Below are 24,637 nucleotides of genomic sequence, written 5' to 3' on the forward strand. Positions count from 1 at the left end.
AATATAAGACTTAGTCAATTACTTAAAACTATATTAATGGACAATTTTACTACTTTTAGCGATGAGCAATGATGTGCAATGTTTGATGAAACACGATATGTCGATAAAAGCTTGGCTTGGGCATCGAGATCTGACTTTCGCGATTGGCTTCGGGATCTGACTATCGCGATGGGCTTTGAGATCTAAATATAGTGATGGGCATCGAGATCTGACTATCGAGATGGTCATCGAGATCTAACTAACGAGATGGGCATCGAGATCTAACCATAGTGATGGGTTTCACGATTTGAGTAACGCTATGGGCATCGAGATCTGTCTATCGCCATCAAGAGAATTAAAGCCAACTTCTTGTATAGACCGTTATAGCGTACATTAAGATATTATAGAATGATCCCAACACAAAAAGCAAATAAGAAAAACTGTTAATAAGCCAACCTTAGCAAACAATCAAAAGCATTCCCTTTCAATTTCACTTTTTAATTTCGGAAACCAATGATAAGCATTCCCCTCAAAGAGCATCGAACCAAAAGAGACCGCATTAGACTAATTGAACTGCGGTCGACTCAATCGCAAATCGGAGCTCAAACATTTTGATTTTAATAAATTAAAATGTTACCCGGCCCACGCCCCCTAGGAGCCGAGACGGGACGGGCCGGGGCCGGAAAAAAGGAAAATAAAACGGTTTGCGGTGGAGCTTCCTGCTGCCGGCCCAGCTCACCTGGCCAATTAATTAAGCCGAATGATTAGGCAAATGTGAATACATATCGTGATTAGGGACGCAAAACCGCAAATTACATGGGAGAGGAGCGGATGCCGAGCGGATGGTCGGTCTGTCGGTTGGGTGGGCCGGGCCTGACAGGGCCGGTGTGTTGATTTTACAAAAGCCAAGGCGACGAAGGAGACGACGACGCCACTTTGACAAAAAAAATCCATTATGCTAATTTGTATAAGATCTTTGCCGCTGCTGCTTCTGCTGCTACTGCTTCAAAGACGCCAGATATACAAAAGCAGATTTTGTGGTTCGCCTGCAATGAGGCGCAAAAAAGGAAAATATTATGCTCACACACACAAACACACACTGAGAAACACAAGGAGCCAAAAAATATAAAAAAAAAATAAGAAATACGAACAAGGGAACAGCAGCAGCAACAACAACAACAACAACAATAACAATGCTGATGGCAAGTGAATGTAAAAATGAAAGAAAAGGTCACGCACTGAAAGCTAAGCAGCATATAAAATGAAAATGGCGCAGACACACACACACTGAGCCAGAGACACGCATACTCGTACAATAACAGTAAAAATAAAAATGGCAACCACAACAACAACAGCCGAAACAAAAAGCCCCATCCTACCATTACCTACCTACCTCCTCCTCCCCCCTCTCCAGGTGGCTGCTTTCATCCAAACTAACACATGTATTTAACCTCAGATTAAGCGCAAGGCATACGCAATATGGCGCTGGCGGGGAGGCGCCCGGGCGGCGGTGTGTGGATGGTTGCTACCAAAATATAATGTTGCAACAAAAATTAAGTTGAGTGCGTGGTGCGTGGGAAATTGTTTGGTCGTAAGGTGTAAGGAAAGTGCACACAGACAAACAAACAAACAGTCGCACACACACACACGCACACAAGATTGAAATCTACAAAGCAAACAGATGAAAGAGGGGGGGAGTGGGGTGGGGTGGGGTGACGATTTTTGGGCAGACACAAAAGCGCCAAACGCACAACAAAGAGAGATGGGGGAGCCAGAGAGCGAGCCAGAGTAGAGAGACGGAGAAATGTCTGCAGCATCCTGACAGCAGAAGCACCGTTCACTCTCACTCTCTCTCTCTCTGTTTCGCGGTGTCAGTTGGCTTTTCAGGAAATTCCCGGGCAAACGCTTGCGCTGTAAGCTCTCAATGTTTTTCTTGTTGCTTTTGGCTTTGCCTTTGCCTGCTCAAACATTAATAAGTGTTGCCATTTATGTTTTACTTGGCTCTTGGATTTTTACTTTGCTTTTTTTTTCTCACTTTTCTTTATATTTTTTTTTTGTTCCTTTTTTTGGGTGCGCTACCTGCCCTTTTGGGCGCTTCGCAACTTGGTGGTTTAAAAATTCATGCAGCACTGGCGAAATTATGTATACGACCCCTTGCCCCTGTCTGCCCCGTCCAATATCCACCCGCCTTTGCTGTTTCTGTTTCAGTTTCAGTTTTAGTTGTTGTACGGCTGAAAGTTTTCCGCGGCAGGGCTAGAGGAGCCAATTTCCACGCTAATGGCTCGTCAGCTGCTGGCCAACAACAAAGTAAGCAACAGTCAGGACCAAGGACCGCGCCCATTACGCGATTTCTGGGCGGGGAGGGGACTCGCCAAAAAAACCCAGAACTGACACTTGGGATATGAAAATTATTCGGGGTTCAGTGGGGCTCGCAGCTCTGGGAGTTCTGGCTCTTTGTCGCCGCCACTTTAAAAATGCAAAATGGCAGAAAGCGAAACTAGCGAAAAGTTCTGGCGCCATTTGGTTTTTGTGCCTGTGTCTGTGTGTGCTTGGGTCACACTAATAATTCAGTAACAGGCCAAAAGGACGAAACATGCGAAAAGCGAAAGAAACATTTGCACTTCCTGCTCTTTGGAACACGATTTTTTTTTTGCTCCCGCAGCATAGCATACTTCTGGGCGGGTCGGTCACTAACAGCACCAGCAACAACAACAAAAAATGTGCCAACTAAAATGATATTTTTTCCCTGTTTTGTTTTGCTCTTTTCGCTTGTGTTTCTGTTTTTAGCCATTTTTTTTGTTGTTGTTTTGGCCATCTTTAGCTTCATTGACAGGGCTAAAAAAAAAAAAATGTTGTTGTCGTCTACATTTGTGTGCTATTCTCCATTTTTTTTGTCATGGCTGTGCACATGCATTTTTCACCATGTCCAGCTGCTAAGTGCGCGCCAAGGCGTTCATGTCCTTGCCACGCCCACCCATCAAGAGGCGGCAGCTGGCACTGGCAATCCCGCTGCTAGTGCCGGTCGTGCTACTGCTCCAGCTCCTGCCGCTGATGATCATCATGAAATTGGTATATGAAACGGGCCATGTCGGAGTTAGGTGTATGGCACATTAAAAGATGGCCCAGAACCGGCAGCCAACACATGCTGGGTATCTCTCTAGGTGGGTCGTGGGAATAGGGGATGCTATGGTATGGGACGGGATGGTATGAAATGGAAACGGCAAAGGAAAATGGGAAAACATCCTCTCAACGCCTTCCTATCCCATGCAGAGAGTTGGCACTCACATGGACATAGAGACACATTTATTGCTTATGCTGCACAGTGGATTGAAATAAATCCTTTTATATATTAATAAGTAATTTTATTCAGTTTTAAAGCATTCAAACCTCTTACAAAAAAACCAACAATTTGTCATGAAGAGCCTTTCCATTGTTTTGAAATCTCCACCGATTTCTGTAGTTAATTTTAGCAATTCATTGAAATGTAAATGAAATCCTCGAAACACTTGCCAAATATTCTCCTAATCAACTCGCTTCATTTTGAGTTAAATAAATTATCTCCATTATGGTATAGTGGCGGGGAAATTTGTATTCCGATCAGAGGTCCACTGTCTTCGGGGCTAACTGTGTCCTGTCGCAGCTCTGCTCAGGCTCTGGCGCTGGCTCTAGCTCCTGCTCCTGCTCCTGCTGTTTTACAAATGGAAATATGGCAGGGCACGCCCCTTGTGCCGCCTTCCCAACCATTACCAACACCAACACTGTTGCTGTTGCTATTGCTGTTGCTGTTGGTGTTTTTGTTTCGCTTTTGTTTCGAACATTGTCGTTGTCGTTGTCGTCATTGCCCCTACTGGCCCAGTCCCAGAAAAAGGCATTGTTGCGGGGCTGGCCCCGATTGTCGTTCTGCGAACGCCCCGAGCATAGACAACTTTAATGAATTTCCAGCGCTTCTCATGTGGCCCCAGCACCAGTACCAGCACCAGCACCAGCCCTCCATCCCAGTCCGTACCTCAGCCTTGGATGCTACCAGAGGCAGAGTAATCTGGCGCAGTGGCGGCAGGAGACGGACGACAGGCAACAAGGGAATGAACCGGGCCAAACAGAAGGGTTAAATAAGCGGTTAATTATGTGTTTAAAATTTCTGACATGACGCAGTGCAAATTATTTACTCGCATTTTATTTTTAGCGCACTCTGCTCTGCTCGGCTGTAACTGCTTTTTTCCTGGCCCGCCTGCGATTTATGGCCATGCAAAATGGTCGGCTCCCGGCTCTGTTCCATAGTTCCATAGCAATTTAGATACATAAATTTAAAACAACACCAGAAGCGAAGTAACAAAAGAAACAACAACATCAAAAACAATAACAATAACAAAAACAACAATAGCGGATGAAAACAAAAACTGAACTAGGTGGCGTATACGTAACGTGAACGCGGGCAATCGGCCATGACGTATACGCAACGTGTGCTCCCCGACACGTAAAATGAACAGCGGCAAGCGGCAGGCGGCTGGCGGCAAGCGGCAAAGCCCTGGCCGAAACTTTTGCAAAAGTATTTATCTTTTTAGGTCAAATTTGTAGCTGGCATTACGTTTTATTTGTCGATGGCCAATGGCTACGGTCGCGGTCATTTTTCGGCCGTAGCCATTTTTTTTATTCAACGCTTTTCAACTTTCCACTGCCACTCTGCACTGGTGACCACTTAATTTGTCCTTGGGCCGCCGCAGTGGCAGAGGCTGGAGCAGTCGCAGAGGCAGAGGCAGAAGCTGTAGCAGCAGCCGCCCCAACTAGCGGCAAGTGTAATTAATAACTTTGTTTGCATAAGTGACCCGAAAAAAGAGCACAACCGAAAAGAACAGAAACGAAATGAAACAAGACCAAAAAAGGAAACGAAATAAGAGAATCCGCACTGCCCCGAAAAGAGAAGAAAGTCAAATAAAATATATATATACATATATAAAATTTATATATATACATATATAAAAAGAAAAATAAATAAATAAAATGAAAGTAGCTGGCGGAATGAATTTTCTTTTGGCCTCGCAAAAGTATTCCCAAAGATATACACAAGTATATGTATGTAAAGTTACCCAATTAAGAGTGACATTTTCAGGCGGCTAAGGAAATATTTAATATTTGTTAGCGGCAATAGGTCTTCTCCTTTGTGGCTGTCTCAGTTGTCCTCGTTGTCTGCTTTCAGACCAATTAGTATGCCATATGGGGGCTTCCGGCAGACCCTCTTGCATAAACAATATCTCGGAAGGCAGAAGGAAACAATTTCCCCATAATTTAGCTTCAACTTGAAGATGCTCCTGCTGCTGCTTCTGCTACTGGTGCTGGTGCTGCTATAGCAGTCGTCGATAATACAGATTATGGCAAAAATATGCAAAACAGCACCAAATATCGTTGCGAATGAAAACAAATGCCAAAACGAAATCGCACAGCAGCCAAAGGAGCCAAAAAAAAAGCGTAAAGAAAAGAAAGCAGAGCAACTAACGCGCAGTATTCAAGGCGCATTCAAATGAGATAAGGCAGCATTTTTTGGCAGCAGCCGCATGCATGAGTTCATGTGTGGGAGTGTGTGTTAGTCAGTATGTGTGTGGGCTTTAGCTTTGGGGTGTGCGTGCCCCATTAGGCGGCAGCCAGCAATTGTACGCTGTTACGTTTCTATTAAGCCAAGCAACATTCACATCCCGCCTTTAGCTCCCCACCATACCAGCCATCCTGCCATCCAGCCATCCTAACATCCTACCTCCTGCCACTGCGTTCTCATTCTCGTCCTTGTCCAAAGCCAACATTTTTCGGGCGCATAAAAGCAAATGGAAACAAGCAACAATGCTCCAGAGCTGTTGAAATGCCAAACCAGCGGGATATCCAGTGACTCGGGATATGCCTTCCACAACTGAAAAGTATGTTACATTTTTAAGCTTTATTATAAAAATATTAAATCAAAGTTTTTTGAATATTAAATTATGATAGTAGTTACTATAATAATTGGAACTTTGTTTTATTAAATGCAATATCTATCTTATAGCTACTGGGTATGGGTAGTGCATACAACTCCAACCAAAACAGCGAATGGAAAAGCACCGCTCGCAAGCGACACCGACTAAAGGCGGGCGTAAATGGAAATTGTGTGCTTTGGCTGGCATTTTTCGGTTGGCAATTTCATGCGGCGTCTTTAAAACGCCATATATTGCTGTCACAGTCACAGTATAGAATTCGCTGGCTACATCCTCATCCGCATCCCACATTTGAAATCACATTCACCGACGAGAGGAATCGCATAAATCGCGACGCACATTTTGTTTGGCTGCCTGACGTTAAGATTTCCGTTTAAATAATTCAAAAATTTGCCGAAATGACAAATTACGCGACTCTGCATGTGTTTCATTAATTTGACGCAGCCCAGCTCTCCTTAAAAAGAGCCAGGATTCCACACATACACACACGTGCCGAAAGCCGAATGCTGAAAGCTGAAAGCGGAAAAGCGGAAGAGCGGAAAAGCGCTGCGTGGCATTTCATTTTCATAAATTTTGGGGGACCGCCACAGCGACAAATGACAACGGCAGACTCAATCAATTTGCGCCCTTCAAGGGACATGGGCCAAGTGGCAAGAGGCAAGTGGCTGGTGGCCATAACTGGGCGTGTATGGGTGTTAGTCTGACTGACTCTATGTATGTGTGTGAGTGTGCTTGCGGCTTACCCATATTGCTTTACGTGCCAAAATTTATGCTTATTAAAAAAAATCAGCAGTGCGCATCGAAAAGTCAACTTGGTTGACATCGTCCTGGCAAAAGGACTCGTCCTGGCCTGGCCGTTCTTTCACAGTCTTCGCTGGGCCTTCCCACATCATTGTCCTGTGGCCACAAAATGGCCGCCTGGATGTCCATTTGCCAACCGGTTTTGTGTGCTAACTCTCCGTGTATCCCAGCGTAGCCAGCGAGGACGTGTGTGTGCCCGGTCCCCGAACGGAAATGTATTTAATGGCTGGCGATATATATTTTAAAAGCCATTACTGCATATGACAGCAGGAGATACATTGGGATTGCCGAGATATCGTGTCATTTAAATCTTATTCGATTCATCGTTTTAAGCTGGCTTTAATCATAAATTGGCTTGCGTCGTCGAAAATAATGCAATAAAATGAAATAAATGTCGATCGAACACCTGAGGTTGCAATAATAGAGGCCTGTGAGGATAAATCTGTTTAAGCTTTAGATTTCAGTCTTTATATATGGCTATATTTGGTTATACCCTCAGCACGTAAATAATTTCCTCTTCATTACAGCCTCTCATTAGTAATATTTTTGCATTCGAAATGATTCAATAATATTATTCACTCGCAGTGTCATCATTTCAACCACATGAACAGGTGTATTTATTATTAGTAATTATATGCTGATCCCAATTTAATTACAGCTGAGCGCACCGAGATTATGATGTAATATTTGTGATAGGGCCGCCATCTGGGTGGGCTTACATATGCCAAACATCAAGTTCAATTTCAGTGATGAGGCAGCTGGATAAAATGAAGTTTGCCCAGTCAAAATTTGCTCAGTCATGGGTAAACAGATTTGGCCATCAGCTGCATTACGCATACGCCATGAGATCCAGCCAGTAGTCAGTAGTCAGTTGTCAGTGCACTCTATGCACGCCAGCCCTGTGCTTGCAGCTCAGCCCTCGTGTGTTACTACTAATACAGTGCTTCGGTTTCACCTACCACCCCCTACCAGCCCTACCCTGTGTCCTGTGTGTGTGTGTGTAAGTGTGTTGTATCCTGACGATTTAGCTGATTTATGTTGATTTGTGTGCGAGAAAGTTGGAGGAGCGGTGGGAGGCAAAACGATTCCCGGTTGTACACAAAAGCGCACACACGCAGCAGCGTCCCAGCGAAACAGTTGCGTGTGCTTATAGCCAAATCCATTTACACACACACATACACATACATATAGTCCTTTTGCAGGACGACTTCTGGAGCAGGGCAACCAACTGAGACCTACAACAACTGTGCCAGCAGTGCGATACCGACAAAGCTCTCCGTCAGTAGTCGCCTCTCGATGCCGAAAACCCAAAAATCCGAACTCCCAGCCAAAACCGAGAGAATATCCTGTTGTGTTTGAGTGGCAATGCTCGTCGCAGGTTCGTGTCCTGTCGGCAACGGTCGCACCCTGAATTTTCGCGGCTTCGTGATGTAAGTGCCACTGTGCCAGTCGGTCTCTGGTCTCCGCAAAAAAATCAAACACGCCCGAGCTGAGTCCGTGAGCGAGTTGAGTCGAGTCGAGTCGTTAACGCCGAGCGGATCGGAAAACATTTTTTGCCACAAGCCCAGGCATAGATACATTTTCCACCCAATCTTTTTGGTATGGCAAAAAGAAAAAATATCCAAGCAAAAATCCCAAAAACCGATTAAACGAATTTCCAACAAAAATTACCAAAAAAATCCGTGCAATCGACAGCTGACCCCAATAAATTAGCGAGCCCCCCGACACAAAAAAAAAACATACAAAATCAAAGAGAATTTTTGGCAAACGCGTCTCGGGAAAAGGCGTAACATTTGTGGGTGTAGAGAACGCGAGTGTGTGAGTGACTACTACGGGTGCGAGTGTGAGTGTGCGTGGTGGAAAGTCAAAGCCCGGAGAAGCGAGAGAAGCGCTGGATATATGTTTAAATAGCGATACTATGCGATTAGTGCAGAATAAATTATGAAAATTATAATTAAGTAAAGTGATGCCAAAGAAACAGAAAGAAAGAAGAAAGAATCGACTAAGATCCAGCACGCAATACCAACACACATACACCCCCCATACACATACACACATGTCCTGGCACACGCAAAGTCAAAGAAAAAAGCAGTAAATAAATACAAAAGGCAACGGCAAAAAGGAGTCTGTTCCTTCTGCTGCTGCTGCAGTATGTGGCATGTATGTGTGTGTGTGAGTATCAGTGTATTAGTGTGGGCTTTTGCTAGCATGTGTGGGTGAGCGAATTCGCAGACGTCTGCGTGTGTATTCGTTTTGTTTGCTTGTGGTAGGCAGCGTCGCTACGTCTTCGTGAGTTTCATCGTCTTGGCAGCTGCTCTGCCCCGCCTACCTTCCGCCCTAAAGCCCACCGCCCACCTCCTACTTACCACCTACTCCTCGCGGGCCACCCGTTTTTTGCACGCCCTTTGCTTTTGTTTAATTTTCAAGCAAATTGGTGGGGCGGCCTCGTTGATTAGCCCCGAGGAGAGCCAAGAGTGGTAGGGAGTGGGTGATGGGAAGTGGGGAGGCGGGCGGAGGGCGGCCTAGCCCGCATATGCTTTTAATTGCCAAAAACGTGCCCAGCCACACATCAACAGGGCACTAGAGAGGGACCAGGACCAGAACCAGGACCGAGACTGAGACTGAGACTGAGAGAGATGACCATATAGAAAGAGAGGGCGCGAGCGAGAGATCCTGATGATGACAGCGGCCACGAGGTTAATGGCTTAAAGTCTTAGCCGATTTCAGCCCAGCACATGAATATTTGAATGCCAGTTGACTATGAAATCTGGCCTTGTCTCTAGTCAAGCACAGAGACAAATTTTAGGGCTTTATATTAAAATTTATTTCAATTTCAATTTATTTTTTAATTCCTTTAAAATTGTTACCATCTTTGGTACTAATTATTACAGTATTTTTTAATTATTTTTTGTAAAATATGTTAATTTCTTTCTGTGTACTTTCCCCTCAATTGGCTTCCGTTTAATGAATAGCTGAGCACAGTTTTGGGCCCAGCACTCAAGGATCCATAATTTCCATTTGTGAGCAAAGCTAAAATTTTACATTTATTGAGCCGTTTGGGTTAACGAACTGAACTGAACGAACTCCTCTAGTTTTATTGACCGGTTGGATACTTAATCAGTTCTTTGGCCCAAAATATATACATCCTACAATATATAGGAAGGTCTGGAGAGGAAGGAGGTTCCATGGAAAGGGTTTGCCTGTAAAATCGTATTAAGTAATTAGAAAGTTGCCAGAGGCGCATTAAGTATGCAAGTTCAAGTTAAGGACTGCATATTTAAAGGCCTTGTTGTGGGCCATCAAATATGTAGGGGGTAGGCGGAGGCGGAGGGCATGGCGAGGCCAAAACTCATTAATAACTGTCGTCGTTTCGCATACAATATGAAAGTATTTATGCAAGCCAAACAATGGCGGTTTATAAAAGCGGGTTCTCGGTCCTCGGTCCCCAGTCCTCTGTGCTCCCGTCTCCAGTCTCTGGCATAAATTTTCCCCTTCCGAGCTGACTTTCGAGCTGCAAGTGAAATGTAAAATGTCGAATGTGAGCGTACACACGCAACTCTTGCCATTTTAATTAATGTCAAACTCTTATCATTGAATATAAAATATGCACATATACGAGGGGAGTGAGAGAGCGAAAGGACTAAAGGACAATACTCACATATGCATATGGAATTTACATACCCAGGCCTTACCCGAGCCTTAGCTCGCTTTTCTTTGTCAAGTTGAACAGGCAGAAGGAAACAATGCTCATTCCCGCTCACCCGTTGCCTTGACAAATCCTTTCTGTTTTTCTTTTTTTTTTTTCGTCCTGTTTTTGTGTTGGATTTGCCGCAAAAAGCAATCAAAGCAAAGGCACAAGAAAACGCATGCTTACCAATTAACGAGATATGTGCGAATGTGCAGGAAAACGCGAGAAATTTAGCAAAAGGACAAAAACACTCAGAAGACCGACAAAAAGTGGCATACAAATCAAATGTGCTTGGGGAAAAAACACATGCGAAAAATTTATAAAAACAAAAAAACCAATACAAAGGCCCACTAACACACACTCGCACACACACTTCTAGATGATAGATATGGGCTAAGAGGCAGGAGGAAGGTGGAAGGTGGCACAGGCTAGAAAGGACTTTGGAGCCAAGTAGCAAACGTTTATGCTAAACAGAGTGTAACTGCCGGGGTTGCCAGAGCTGAGAGTGCACGGTGACATTTCTGCAAAAAGCCAGAAAGGATAACAACAAGGTGCCACAAAAGGTCCTGTGAGAGTGCTCTACCTCTCTCTTGCTCTCGCTGTCTCGTTGGCAGTTTGCTTGCAGAAAATGTAGCACACTTTCAGGCTCAGTCTCGGGCTCGGGCTATTTTTGGCGAAAGACTCTCACTCTCGCTCTCGCTGTCTGCAAAGTCTGCTCGGCTCGGCACCTAGCTGGCCAACTGACTGCTGGCCCAGTGGATGTCCTGCCAAACGGTTTTCAAACGCTCAGCTGAGAAAATGTAACGGACGCTAGCGGCTGGGACGAAACTCACTGGCATACAGAGACGGTACAAGAGAACCCAGAAATTCAGCAAAAGGAGAAAACTTCCACAAGAAACGGCAGCTCGACAAAATCTATACAAAAGTGTCCGTGTCTGTGTCCGTGTCCGTTTCTGTGCCTGCGTCTGTGTCTGTGTCTGTGTCCGTGTGTGTATGTGCGTGTGTATAAATTAGTTTGCGTACGTGTATGGGTGTGCGAGGATGTTCTTTAGAAGTAGCGTGAAATTTTCAAGCAAAACGCGACGCGCCCTGATTCGAGTTCTTTGTTCGTAAAAAATCATAAAAAAAACTCGACAAAAAGTGAATATAAAATTGGATAATAAATAAAAACAAATAAAACAACAAGAAATACTAATCTAAAGTCATAACTACAACTAATATTATTATTTATTTCAACATTTTTAGTGTTAATGACAAAGAACTAAGATAAGACTTAAGCTAGAAAGTATGCCCCATAGTTCCCCGGAAAGCGTAGAAGCCGCATTACAATTTTAGACACAAAAAATAAAAAAAAACAATGCCAAAAGTTAAGGCGAAACCAATAAAATGAGCCAAGTCGCCTGCAACAACAACACCCACAACAACAACCGAATCGGCAACAACAACAGCGACCAGGTTGCAGGCCCACGGGAAACACTAACAACAAGAACAACAACAATAAACCAAACAACATCGAATGCTGGAAGGAAATCAACAAAAATCGACACAGAAATATTGAACGAGCGATGAGATGGAGCGTCCGATTGGATGACGAACTCAGAAATCGACAAAAACCAAAAAAAAAAAAAGAACCGAACAATACCAGGGGGGTGGGAGATCTGCAACTGAAACCGAAAACTGAAACTAAAAACCACAGCGGAACTCGGAACTGGGAACTCGGAACTCGGAATAGGAAATCTGAAGAGGACCCCTGGACCCGTAACCGTAATCGTAGCCCCCAAAAAAAAAACAAAATCGTATAGTAGCAGCAGTGGCAGCCATGAACAGTGCGGATATTTTGTAATTATTAATGAGTGAGCGGGGTGAAGAGGGAAAAGCGGTGAACAGAGCGATTCGTAGCGGGATATCACCATGTACACTCTGCTGGAGCTCGACTAGCACACACTGACTCAAAACACACACACACACAGAAGCCCGCACTCACCCCGAATCAACAACAGCAACAACACCCAGGATTCCCCACAGGACATAAGCAGAAGCAGTAGCAGCATCCCAGGCAGGAATAAAGGAAGAAAAGCAGCAAACGAAAGGCTCAATTTCAAGGAATTTGCAAAGCGCTCACACTCCCATACACACACACACACACACACACACTAACACTAACTAAATAAAACACACAAGCACACTGACACACTAACACTGGCACATGAGCGGGCATCTCTCGTCAGGATAGAAGTAATTAAAAGTAAATAAAGAAGGCAAAAAGGGGAAAACCAAAGGCGAAAAAGAAAATTCGCTGGAAAGACAGGAAGTAACCTGATTACGAGAAAAGCAGAGTGAAGCAATTAATGCCGCAGGAGCTAAAAAACGAAGAAAAAAAGGAAACCGGAAGTGGGATAGCATCAGGATCTGCCCACGATCTGGAGATATTGGAGACTGTAGAAGGGAATCTTAAACGCTAAAAGGAACCATACACACACACAACCACACACTCTGAGCACCACTCACACACACACATGCACTGAAGTACTGACTGAATGCCTCGCTGCCTAAAAACAACCAAACTAACTCACTGACTGAGAGACTTCAAAGCGCCGGAGAACGGAAGGATAAAGGAGCCTGAGCCCTGACAAGTAGCGGAGCAACAACTAAAGGAGTAACCTTGACTAATAACAACAACAACAACAGCAACCAACAAACAAACAACTACAACTTTACTTTATACGCAACTAAAAGAAACAAAAAACGAAAAACAAAAAAAAAAAACTTCAATTTTTAATGCAAAACTACAAAGAGCCACGGCATCAATTTTAAATAAGAAAACTTTTGCACACTCCCGGATAAAAAAAAACCCAAAAAGAAAACCAAGTCCCGAAAATTTCAACTTCCATCACAGCACCACCATGAGTGATTCAAGAACCGAGAAATTGGCCAGGCTGGCCAACCTGCCTGCCCGCACCCCGCTGCTGACCATCTGGCTGGCGATTAACATGGCCCTGATCGCCCAGGAAACGGGCCACAAAAACAGGATCCACACAGTGCAAGCGGCGTAAGTATTCGAACCCACTCATAATTATTCACAATTCTGATTCACTGAGTACTGGGCGTTATTCATATTCAATGGCATTTACTCAATTAGTGACATTTAGAACTATCAATTAGGCTAATAACATCATAGAGGGGCGAACTCGGCTCTAATTCGCATTAAATTATGGCCAAATAATGGTTAGCCATGGCTACCCACCCGCCCATTTAGGCCACCACCGCCCCCCTCCCGAAAAGTTCCAACCCCGAAAAACTTTTGCCGGACAAAGAAAAAGTATAGTTGGGCAGTTATAATAACAATAAATTTGTTTCGGGGCTGACACTTTGCTGCAGTGGCCTACCTTTCACCTGCCCCTATCGCCACCCCCCAAGGCGACAGGTGCGTGCCACATAGGTGTTTGTTTGGGGCCATAATTCATGGTAATTTATGATTATTCAAATCATTTTGCTGCAAAATGCGCTCAAAACTTTGTCGGCCTCGCTAATTAGCCAGAATGACAGTCGACCAGTTGGCCTTTTGGACCTGGCTGGCAGTGAATAAACGGAAACTGGCTCCACTCGACAGCTTGAATAAGTGCAGGCCATTTATTAGGCCACTCGCTCGCTGGAGTTTCGGGCTGGCCATATCTACATCGTCATTGTCACATTTGCATGTGGCAGTCATTAAAATGTGGCAGCAACAGCAGCAGCCGCAGCGGCGCTAGCGACTGAAAAATGACAACTGCCACTCGATGGTCTTGTAATTACTCACACAGTTACACAGTGACACAGTCCAAAAGGACATACATACTGTGTGTTTATGTTTGTTTTTGGAAAGCATGGCGTGGCATGGTGGCATGCGGTATGCGGCATAGTTATGGTCCTTAACGATTGACAGTTGTCAGCTGTCAACGCGATAGCCACTGAACCAATACGCCCGCTGTTACCCTCGAGGGAGGTCCCTTCCTGCCCATGGCGGGATGTCCTTTGGGCTGTCCACCGCCACAGTAACCGCAAAAGCGGACAACACATTCGGACAACGCAAAGAAATTGCCGCAATTGTGGCATTAGTTGTCAGCTACTGTGGCGTTCTGTCAACTTAATCACACAAATTATGCAGAGCCGGGGCTCTGGTTCTCCTATTTTTTCTACTTTTCGGTTTTTTTTTGTCCTTTTTTTTTTGGGTTAGCGCTCATTAGTAAATATTTAGGCACAAACATTTGCATAACATGGCAACCTGGCAAATTAGGCAAATCCAATGGTAGTGGGAGGACGTGGCAGTACCACCTCTAGTTGGCTCTGAATCCGAATCTGATTCCGAGTACCGAATACCGAGTACGAATGCGAATGCGGCAACGATTGGGGTACAAATGCACGTTTATGGGATTACAAGATCGCGTGCTGGGAACGCAGACGAGGACACGGAGATACACGCGACGTGGCATGATGTGGCTTATATGGACTGTGTGGCTGGAGCTGGAGCTGGGCTGGAGCACAGTTGTAGCGTAACAAGAAGTCCAAAATCGAAAATGTCGTGGCAAAAAGTCAAGCGGCTCTAAGGCCGTTTATTTGGGGCAAAGGCAAAGGCACTGGCACTGGCACTGGCACTGGCAACTGGCAACGACAAAGCCAGAGGCAGAAGCAAAGCCAGTATAGAAGGCAAAGGCCTCCAAAGATGGAGCAAAAGTTTACGCTACTTTTTCATGCAACATTGCACAGGCGCCGCCACAAAGTATGCAACACAAAATGACAGCCTTGCCGAGTCAAAGTCCCCAGGACCCTCTAGCCCCAATCCCATTCTGCCAGCCAAGCTTCTCCTTCTTACCCTCCCTCCATCACCCCCTTCTTTTCGCTCCCCTCAAGCACAAAAAGGTTAAAGGCCAGAGCGACACAGTTTGCTCACTTTACACGCTGCCACTTCCTGTGCGGCAGGCTGCTGGGCTGCCTCCCAGCCTGGCTGCCCCATTGCCTAGCCTGGCTGTTTCTGCTTTCTGCCACGACAGGCCAGGCCACGCCACGCCCTGCTGGGGCGTCCCGTTGTGCTCCACTTGCCACACAAGTGCCCACTTCACTTGGAATTTATTGATAGCAGATAATGCCAAAGTGGCAGCGACAAAAGCAAAGACCGCCTGTCGTTCGGGCTCACTATTTGAGTTTGCCACCGTATATTTGTGTGTGTGTGTGTGTGTGTCTGGTGTGTGTGTGTGTTTGTGTATTTTTGTGGGGCAGCTGCATCAACAGCTCGCCGTCGAGTGTCATTGAGCGTAAATTGTTGTTCCTTCACATTTTGAGTATGATTGAAAATATCTACAAGCGGCAGCCTCCTCGGATCCTTGTGTTTTCCCAGCCGTTGCCATTCTGCCTTCTACCTCTTTTCTATTTTTTTTTTGTTCGCTTGCCAATCGCCATTCCACATGCTTCCATCTGCTTTTCAAATATTTAATAAAGCCCCGACAAGGCAGGTCTAATTTTTTCACATTTGGCCCCCACCGCTAATACAATCCTGGCGAGGGGCCGGGGCACAACTATTTTTATTGGCCCGCCTGGAGGCGAGAGATATCCGCGCCTTAGTCCAACGCCATCGCCATCGCCATCGGCATCGCCTGATTCTGGTCCTGCTAGCTGGCAGGATAGCTGGCAGTCCTGCTGTTCATTTTGCAAAATGTCAAGGACTTGCCAATGCAATTCAATTTTTTATGCATTTACCTCACCTCGAATACGAAATGGGAATGGTGGTAGTGAGAATGAGAATGGGTTTGGGTATGAGTATGGAATTGGGATTGGGTTTAATTTAATCAAAAGGCCAAACGATATTTCCGGCAAGGCAGCGTGCAAATTTCGAAAATAATTGATTGGAAACCAATGGGAAATGGCAAAAGGAAAAGCAATATTAGAGCCACCTTTGTCAGCAAAAAATTTCAATTCGAAATGACAAAATATTTACATATTTTTTAAATTCATATTTAAAGTTAAAGAAGCAAGGATAAGGTGTTCTTAAGAAATAAACTCCAAAAATCAAAAGCCCAGGGTAGTCAAGATTTCCTTAAACATGGCCATAAACTGGGGCGTGGCTGAAATTGCCCAACTGGCTCGGATAGCTCATAATAGTTAATGTTTCCATGTCCAGGCGGCCATCCTGTGTATCCTGGGAGCTGTTGGCTGCTAGCTTCTGGCTTATTAAGCGGATATGTTTATTTTTAGCGACTGTCAGGCGGCTGTCAGGCATCAAGTTATCACTTTATTAAAAATCGCTTACTCACACTCGCCCTGGGGGGCGGTTGTAAGTAGGGTTGTTGGTTTTTGAAAAAATATCGTATTGATGATATTTGCTGTGAAAAAAATATCAATCGATAATATTCAGAAATATCACCCAAAAAAATCGATATATCGAGTATTTTCGATATTTTTTATAGTCAGCTAAATTTGAAAAAAGGTTATTTTTAAATTTAAAAAAAGGTTTTAATATGTGTTTTCATCCGCCATGAACTGCAAACAAGACATATTTTTTATTTAAAAAGTGAATTGAAAAAACAACAAATATTTATACCCACTCTCAAGCAACTTTTATTTAAGTTCTTTGAAATAAAAAATAACAAAATTATTAAGGACATTGTATTCAAATTTTTTTTTTTAAAAAAACTTAATACAAAAAAAAAAGTTTCATGGAATTCATGGAATATGTACTTAATAATTCTAATTACTTAATTCTCTTATTTAATGCTCTTAATTACTCTTAATTACAAAATAAATCTTTCTTCAATGATTTAAAAAAAACTCTTTCGGTTATATGCTGGTCTGTCATTCGACTACGGGAGTCACAGACAATACATTTAATGGCAGAAGCCAACCGTTCAGATGGAAACGAACTTCCAGGCGTGATAAGAAAACTTAAAGCAACCTTCGCTAGCATCGGCATCGTTGAAATTTGTGAGTTCCAGAATTCCAACGGATTTGTCTCCCAACTACAAAATGGCATACTCAAGTAAACCTGCATTTCCTTTCTTTCGCAACAAATATCGGAGAACACCAACTCAAAAATATTATTATCGACTATTTTTGCCCAAAAAATATCACGATAATAATATTTTTTTAAGAGAAAATATATCGATATATCGATATTTTGATATATTTCCGACATCCCTAGTTGTAAGGGGCGGAATAGGGAATTGGGAGGCTGGACAGAGCCACAGAGGCACAGAGCCCATAGACACCCACAGAGTGCTTTACTGCGCAGCAGAAAGGCCTAAACCAACTTTTGCTTATCTCTGCGTTGGCGTTTGCCTCAGTTTCCCAGTTTTTCCACAGTTTCCCTTCAGTATTTCCAGCTTCTCGGCTGCCAAGAAAGAAATGCTGGGGAAACGGAGACAGCAGCAGGCGGCTGCTGTGGCAGTGGCAGTGGCAGAAATGAAGACAAAGAAAACGCTAAAAGAAAGATAATATTTGCTAGTAGTTTTCGCATTTCCGCTTTGTTTTAACGTTTCACTTGAATTTATGCAATGGCGCGTGTCCAACGCAGCGTATACGTAATGGCTGGCACTCAAAGTGCCACTAAAAACGACAGCGACAGCGAGAACGACAACAAACAATAACGACAATATTTCTCACAGGACACAACGCATACACATACACATACACACATTTGCTGACCAGCCACGCCCACCCACACACATACAGAGACTTACTCACACAATGGCACACTACAAACGTGCAGCGCCTCAAGATAAGGCAACAAACTGTGGGCAGCGATAAGATGGCGTGGCACTTGAGGCGACACGTTTTGGGCTTGGCTGTCGTGCGCATGACTTTGCATTTTGGTTTTGTTACAGTTACGGTTCTGTTACCGTATATTTCTTACTTTCTTTTTTGCCATAAACATATATATTCTTTTTTTTTTTTTTTGTTGCTGCTGCTCCTGGCTTCCCTTCTGCTTCAGTTGTTGCTTCTGGCTTTATGGCTGTTTTCCGTTTTGTTGTTGGCCCAAAGTGCTAGCTGGAAAAACAGAAATTGTTTCCCACTTACGTGCGCGCAGCTAATTGCATGCCAGATGCAGCACAAATGCACCTACACAACGACAAATATGTGGCAGTAATTTACTGGCCAAATGGGAGTTTTGGTAACTCGGGACATGCCAACTAAGGCGGCCATTAATATTGCACCAATAAAGAAATTAGAAGTATAGTTTATTAGCAAGGTAACCTAATGAATTTCTTGGAAACACTCTTCTGTCCTAAGGACTTGAGATCCTGATGACTTTGATAAACTGATTGGAGAACTTAAGCTTTCGATGGGGCTTTTCTTTCACTGTATAATCCTATAAGAGGCCACACTTCTGGCGATTGGCATCTGGAGGCCCGGCTCTTCTCGTATTTTTGTGCTCTTTAGCTGCCTTCGATCAATAGGCAAATATTTGACGCCTCAAGTACGACCTATTGACATTTTCTAGTGCACTTAACGACAAGCATGCCCCAAACACACACACACACACACTACTATACACGCATGTGAGTGTGTATGAGTGTGGGGCTGCATAAATTATTTGACAATACGTTGGGCATAATATTAGTTTCACTTAGCCGTCCGTGAAAGGCACACATTTGCATATTACGTATACGCCACGTTGTACCGTTCTGGCCCGGGAAATGGGTATAGAGCGGCGTAAGCGGAGTTGGCGAAAAGTTTTTGGCGCGTCCTTCAAGTAATTTTTATTGCAGGCTGTCAAAAACTTATTGACAGCACCTGCCAGCCAAAGTAGCAGCAGTGCATAAATTAAACTTTAATGGCTAGAGCTAGAGCGTGGAGTATGGAGTGTGGAGTGTGGAGTGTGTGGCAGAAAGAGGTTGTTACGACAAAAATCGTAACCCACAGCAGCGGCAAAAATTGCGCATACGCAGCATTGTACGCAGGCAAACACCCAATCAAAAACTCAAATCAAATAGCAATCAAAACTTTTTCATTATCAACATCAGACAAGAGGCCCAGGCAGGCAGGCACTCGTTCAGGCCCAGGACCAAAAAATAAAAACCACAAAAAGAGAAAGCCAACAACAATAGCAACAGAGTATTTTCATGTACGAGTATATTTATAAATACGCTGCCATTTTTGCCGTCGGCTTTTGCTTTGATGCCCACGCTGCGTATACACAATGGCCCGCAATCGACTTGGGTTAAAGCTCAAGTGAAAGTAGGAGAAAGAGGGAGGGGGAGGGAAGACGAGAGAGCGGACGAGCAAAGAGAGTATGGGTCGTGGCACGCCCAGGCTTGATTACAAAAATTATAGCCGACTTTTGTGGGCTGCAAAATTAAAATCATATCAAATCAGCCACAACAATTGACTGGTGAATGTGCAAATTAGGAAAAATATATATATATACATATATATATATTTATTTATATAAACGTATGTATGTATGTATATATATTTATAGAATCTATAAATATATACCCGATGTGCCAAATGAAAAGCAAACAAGACACATGCCAGCGAAATGAGACACAGGACTCCCGAAAAACGCGCACGCGCGCTTAAGAGACAAAAATTGTGCCTTTTCCTTTGCCGTTGCCGTTGCTGTTGTTTCTGTTTATTTGCAGGCGCAACTTTTATTAAATTGTGATTTTGCTCACCACATCGCTGGGTGAGCTTCCCGCTCCCCAATCCCCCACTCCCCATGCTTCCTCCCCCCGTTTTCAAAGACCCACCAGAGCCGAGTCTGAGCTGTGTATCCAATGGATTTCTGGCTTCTGGCAGAGTTGGAATAACAACAAACGCGCTTTAATAGCACAGTTTAGCGTAGAATAGACGCAAATAAACAGGCATTCAAGTGCCTTCGCTTGGCAGTCAACTGGCGACGTATGCCTGTGCCTTCATTGCCAGGCACATGCAATAAATATTACATACAAACGCTCGTGTTGGGGCGCACTTGATGCCGCATAAAGCGAAAGTAGCACAAGCACACACACTCACACCCACACAGCTCTGGGCATACACTCTGCACCCACACAGTGGCACTTAACCTGCAACGACTGCCGAGCGCAATGTCTGTGTCGACTGTCAGTCGCTTTTTTTCTAGGAAACGCTGAAAGTCCTGCCACACAAACACACACAGGCACGCAGGAAAAAAAAAAGAGATCTCACACACGCTTGAAAATGATGCACAGCAACAAATGCTTGAGCAAACATTCAGGTTTCAACCAGTACAGTAGAGCTTAGCTAAAGAGAAGTTTAATAAGAAAAGTTTATTAAGATTTTAAAAATGATTTTAGATCTGGCACTATTTCTTTACTATATCTAAAAGTTCTATAAACCTAGTCTCTTCTAAAGAATCTCTACTGTATTTACCAACATCAGAGATTCTCATTCCATTTGCGTTGCCTGACAAATGGGTTGCATTGTTGACTTTTGAATTGAATTGAACTGGTTTGAGGAGCTCACTAATGAAATGAAAACTCTTTCTTTCTTTGCAGAACTGGCGGCGGCAGTATGCTGGGGGACGTAAACATATCCGCTATCCTCGACTCCTTTAGTGTTAGTTACGACAAAAGAGTAAGACCCAATTATGGTGGTAAGTAGACCAATTTGCGGACACTGAATGTAGATATCTAGTCACACTTACCCAGCTAAATGCAAAACTGCAAACCCAAAACGCAACGCGACTTGAACGAAACGCAAATGGGGGCACAGCCCACAGGTTAATGAAATAAATCCAAAAAGGTTTTAGGGACAGGGTAAAGGGTTGAGGCGCAGCGATTATACAAAAAAAATATATATATACCACTGAGAATTACTAATGAGACTATTAAACATAATTTTTACAAATAGCTATATAACACCTACTATAAAATACGTGTTTGCAGGACCTCCTGTCGAAGTCGGAGTCACCATGTATGTGCTATCGATCAGCTCGCTCTCAGAAGTGAAAATGGTACAAACTAATTGAACTTTGTACCTTTCTATTATTGTTACCGTTAAGCGCTCTCTCGCATACTATCTCTAATTATCTACCTACTCCTAACTCTATCTCTCTGTCTTTTGGTCTTTGTTGTTGGACTTTACTTTCTAGTTATCCTTTTATTAAGTTCTTTTAGTTATTTTACCACTCAACGCATTAGTTAATACACGCTCTATAACACACACACACCCCAGAAACACACTAATCTTGATTTAAAACCTAACAACCTGTTTTCAACTGTTTTGCTTTGTATCTTGGTAACACTCTCATCCATATATATCGATAGATTAGACCGATCTATTGTTTCTAACCCGTTAACAAAAGTACACCAGTTGAAAGTGTTATTTGCGATTTTATCCACACACCCCCTACACTTACCTATACTGTAATTCCTTCGATTTAAGTTTTACGTTTTTGTTATATGTGATTTGTGTTTATATTTCCTGATTTTCAGATTTCCTGATTTCCTATTCAGTTCTCTCCTTTTTGGTACTAAATCTCTCAAGCTGTAACTCTTCCGAATGTTTAGTTCCGTTTTTATAGCCGCTGTGTTTTTTAGTGTTTTTCTCCAACAACTTCTCCACAGTTGAATTTGATTTTACTTCCGAAATGAATACTTAGCCAAGGTCTGTTTTGCTAGGAGCTGACTCGATTTAGGCCATACCCAGAATTTATAGGCACTCTCCGAAACCCGTTTTTGGCAAAAACCCGGGCAATCTTCTTGCCTCTCGATTGTTTTTCTCAACTTTATAGTGCAAGAACCACCCATCCCCCCTTCAGCATCGTCTTCAACACATTGTAAACTAAATGTCAACTCTTATAACTCTCTCTCTCTCTCTGTATACCCTCTATATATTATATATTTCCATCAAATCAACGATTGGCAAAAGCTTTTTATGTTCCTTAAGCTCGACAAAATGACTTCCTATGTGCTCACCGTTTACTTTTTACCTCTGTGTGTGTTTGTGTATGTCTAATTGGCCAAGCACAACTCCAAAATTACCCACAACACACACACATACGCCCATGCCCACTCAAACTCACCCACATACCTTCCTAAAAACTAAAAAAAAACTATAAAACCATCAACAACATTTCAACCCTTTCCGGAGCATTCTTCCTACCATTTCTATGTACAAAAATATCGAAGCATAGCATAGCATACGTATTCCCCACAAGTACCACTCCAAAAGAATCTAAAACTAAGCAATACTCTTGCCTCTCACTTCATGCGTATTGTTTCTGTCTTCTTCTTTTTATAGGCCCCACCTATAAACTCAAATTCAAAGCTTCAAGATACATTTTATAGCCTTACTGCTGCCAAATCGCCATTCCCAAACAAAAAACCAAACAAATATATTTTTATCTAAATGCAAAATAAAAATAAAAACTAAAAATACAAACAAATGGTGTGTGAAATCCGCTAATCTAATTCACTTAAAAATTAGTTTAAAATTTAAATAGATGTTTATTTGTTAGGTGCCATATGTTTTTTTTTTTCGTCAATAATGTTTTAGAGCAACTGCAACTTTTTCGTATAGCTGAGCATAAAATATACCAAAAATATACATAAAATCAGAGTAGTAGACTGATTTGGTTTTCATTCGGCGCGTGCATTTAAAAACAAAGCAAAAGCCTAAACACATTAAAAATAAAATATAAAAAATATATATATAAAAAACAACAAATAACAGAGCGCACCGCTTGCCAATTTAACTGTTTCAACCGTACATTATATATTTAATTTTGCTAATGGAAATTAAAGAGCACCCGAGACGAGCTAAAGGAAATCCAGATGACTTCCTAAAAGTAGGCAGCGAAAAATAATGTACAATGAGCGTCCTGCGTAATGCGTCGTCCATTGTTTCTTGTACCGCTGTGTGTGTGTTTCTGTTCCTCATACATACATACATCTAAATATATATATATATACTTTTTGGGTTTTAGTCACATCTAAGCTAACATGAACAACTACAGATACAGATAGTACAACTACAACAACGACAACAATCCACAACGAACCAAAAAAAACCAAAACCAAATAACGAGCAAAATGAAAATTCCATCAATCCGTGTGTGTGTATATGTTGCAGGTCCCCCTGTGGAGGTTGGCGTCACAATGTATGTCCTCAGTATCAGTTCGGTTTCGGAAGTTCTCATGGTACATACGTTAATATATACCAAAAAATAAAAAAATTAAAATAAAACAAACTACAACTACAATTTACAACAGATACAAACAAGAGAAAAATAAACATTTTTCTTTGTATTGTGTTTTATTCTTCCTTTGTTTTTTCTTAAATTCAACTCTCAATGAAAGAAAATCAAAAATTAATTCATAAATCTACTCGTATACTTCTTAATTTCTCTCAGTCTCTCCACCTCTTACCTGTAACTATCTCTCGCTCTCTCTCTCTTTCTATATATCTATCTCTCTCTTCCTGTCTTACTATCTCTCTATATATAACTCCCATATCTTAAAACTATATGTTTATATCTCAATGTCTGTCTCTGTTGCTTAAAAGCTCATTTTGTGTCTTAGCATATTTTATAAAAAACTCCATTTTTTTCTTAATTTTCGATAATTGGCCAGAGACATAAAAATTCTTTACAATTACGTTGATTCACTTTTGGTTCGTTACGACCATTCAAAGCCAACTGCAAACCACCCGATATACAGTATAAATATATATCTATATACATAATTATACCAATTATAAATATATCCAAAAATTTCCAAATTACAAAAATTAAATGTTGTGTGAAACGAATTGTTATTGCAATGCAATTGCCAAACAAAAAATATATCAGATTCCAGTGTTGCATATTCGTTTTGTGTTTATTGTTTCATTTCAATGTTTATACATAGGCAATGATTGTTCGCAATTGTTTGTTGTTCCATTTCATTTACGCTCCAAGCAGTTTACGCCAACAAGCTTCTTCTCAACTCAAACAATACTACCTCAACAACAAAAAATACAATAAACGAAATACACAAGTTGAAATTCACATTTGAAATTATGTACTTTTAACCGAAAAATACAAAAATTTGGTGTTAATCTTTGAGCTCAGAATGTGTGCTGCTCTCTCTTTCTTCGCCACTCTGTTTATCTCTTTCTCCTCCTACTCAACTACCATACTATGCTGCGTATACTGTCGCTTTGAAATGCCATTTCTATTCGTTCAGTTTGTTGCCTTTTGCGTTCCATTACGTTTCATATTCCTCCTTGTCTCCATCGCGCC

At 42.6% G+C, this 24,637-nt stretch overlaps 1 protein-coding gene across 9 annotated transcripts in view; it reads left to right on the top strand.

Annotated features, from left to right (window-relative positions):
• Positions 1-8,202: 8,202 nt before the first annotated feature.
• Positions 8,203-24,637, top strand: part of Rdl (Resistant to dieldrin) — a 33,074-nt gene continuing 16,639 nt past the window's right edge. For 4 of the 9 annotated variants that reach the window (XM_043212292.2, XM_043212296.2, XM_043212291.2 and 1 more), the window contains exons 1-4: positions 8,204-8,336; positions 11,671-13,474; positions 20,910-21,007; positions 21,300-21,367. In XM_043212292.2, the coding sequence (XP_043068227.1) occupies positions 13,329-13,474; positions 20,910-21,007; positions 21,300-21,367 (312 nt within the window). In that variant the 5' untranslated portion in view covers positions 8,204-8,336; positions 11,671-13,328. Of the gene's footprint in view, positions 8,337-10,213; positions 11,274-11,670; positions 13,475-20,909; positions 21,008-21,299; positions 21,368-23,487; positions 23,556-24,637 lie in introns of those variants that run through there. The other 5 variants (XM_043212294.2, XM_043212297.2, XM_043212301.2 and 2 more) reach the window with 3 other exon arrangements.

This window comes from Drosophila bipectinata, chromosome 3L (assembly GCF_030179905.1).
Source record: "Drosophila bipectinata strain 14024-0381.07 chromosome 3L, DbipHiC1v2, whole genome shotgun sequence".
In the NCBI taxonomy this organism is placed as follows: domain Eukaryota; kingdom Metazoa; phylum Arthropoda; class Insecta; order Diptera; family Drosophilidae; genus Drosophila; species Drosophila bipectinata.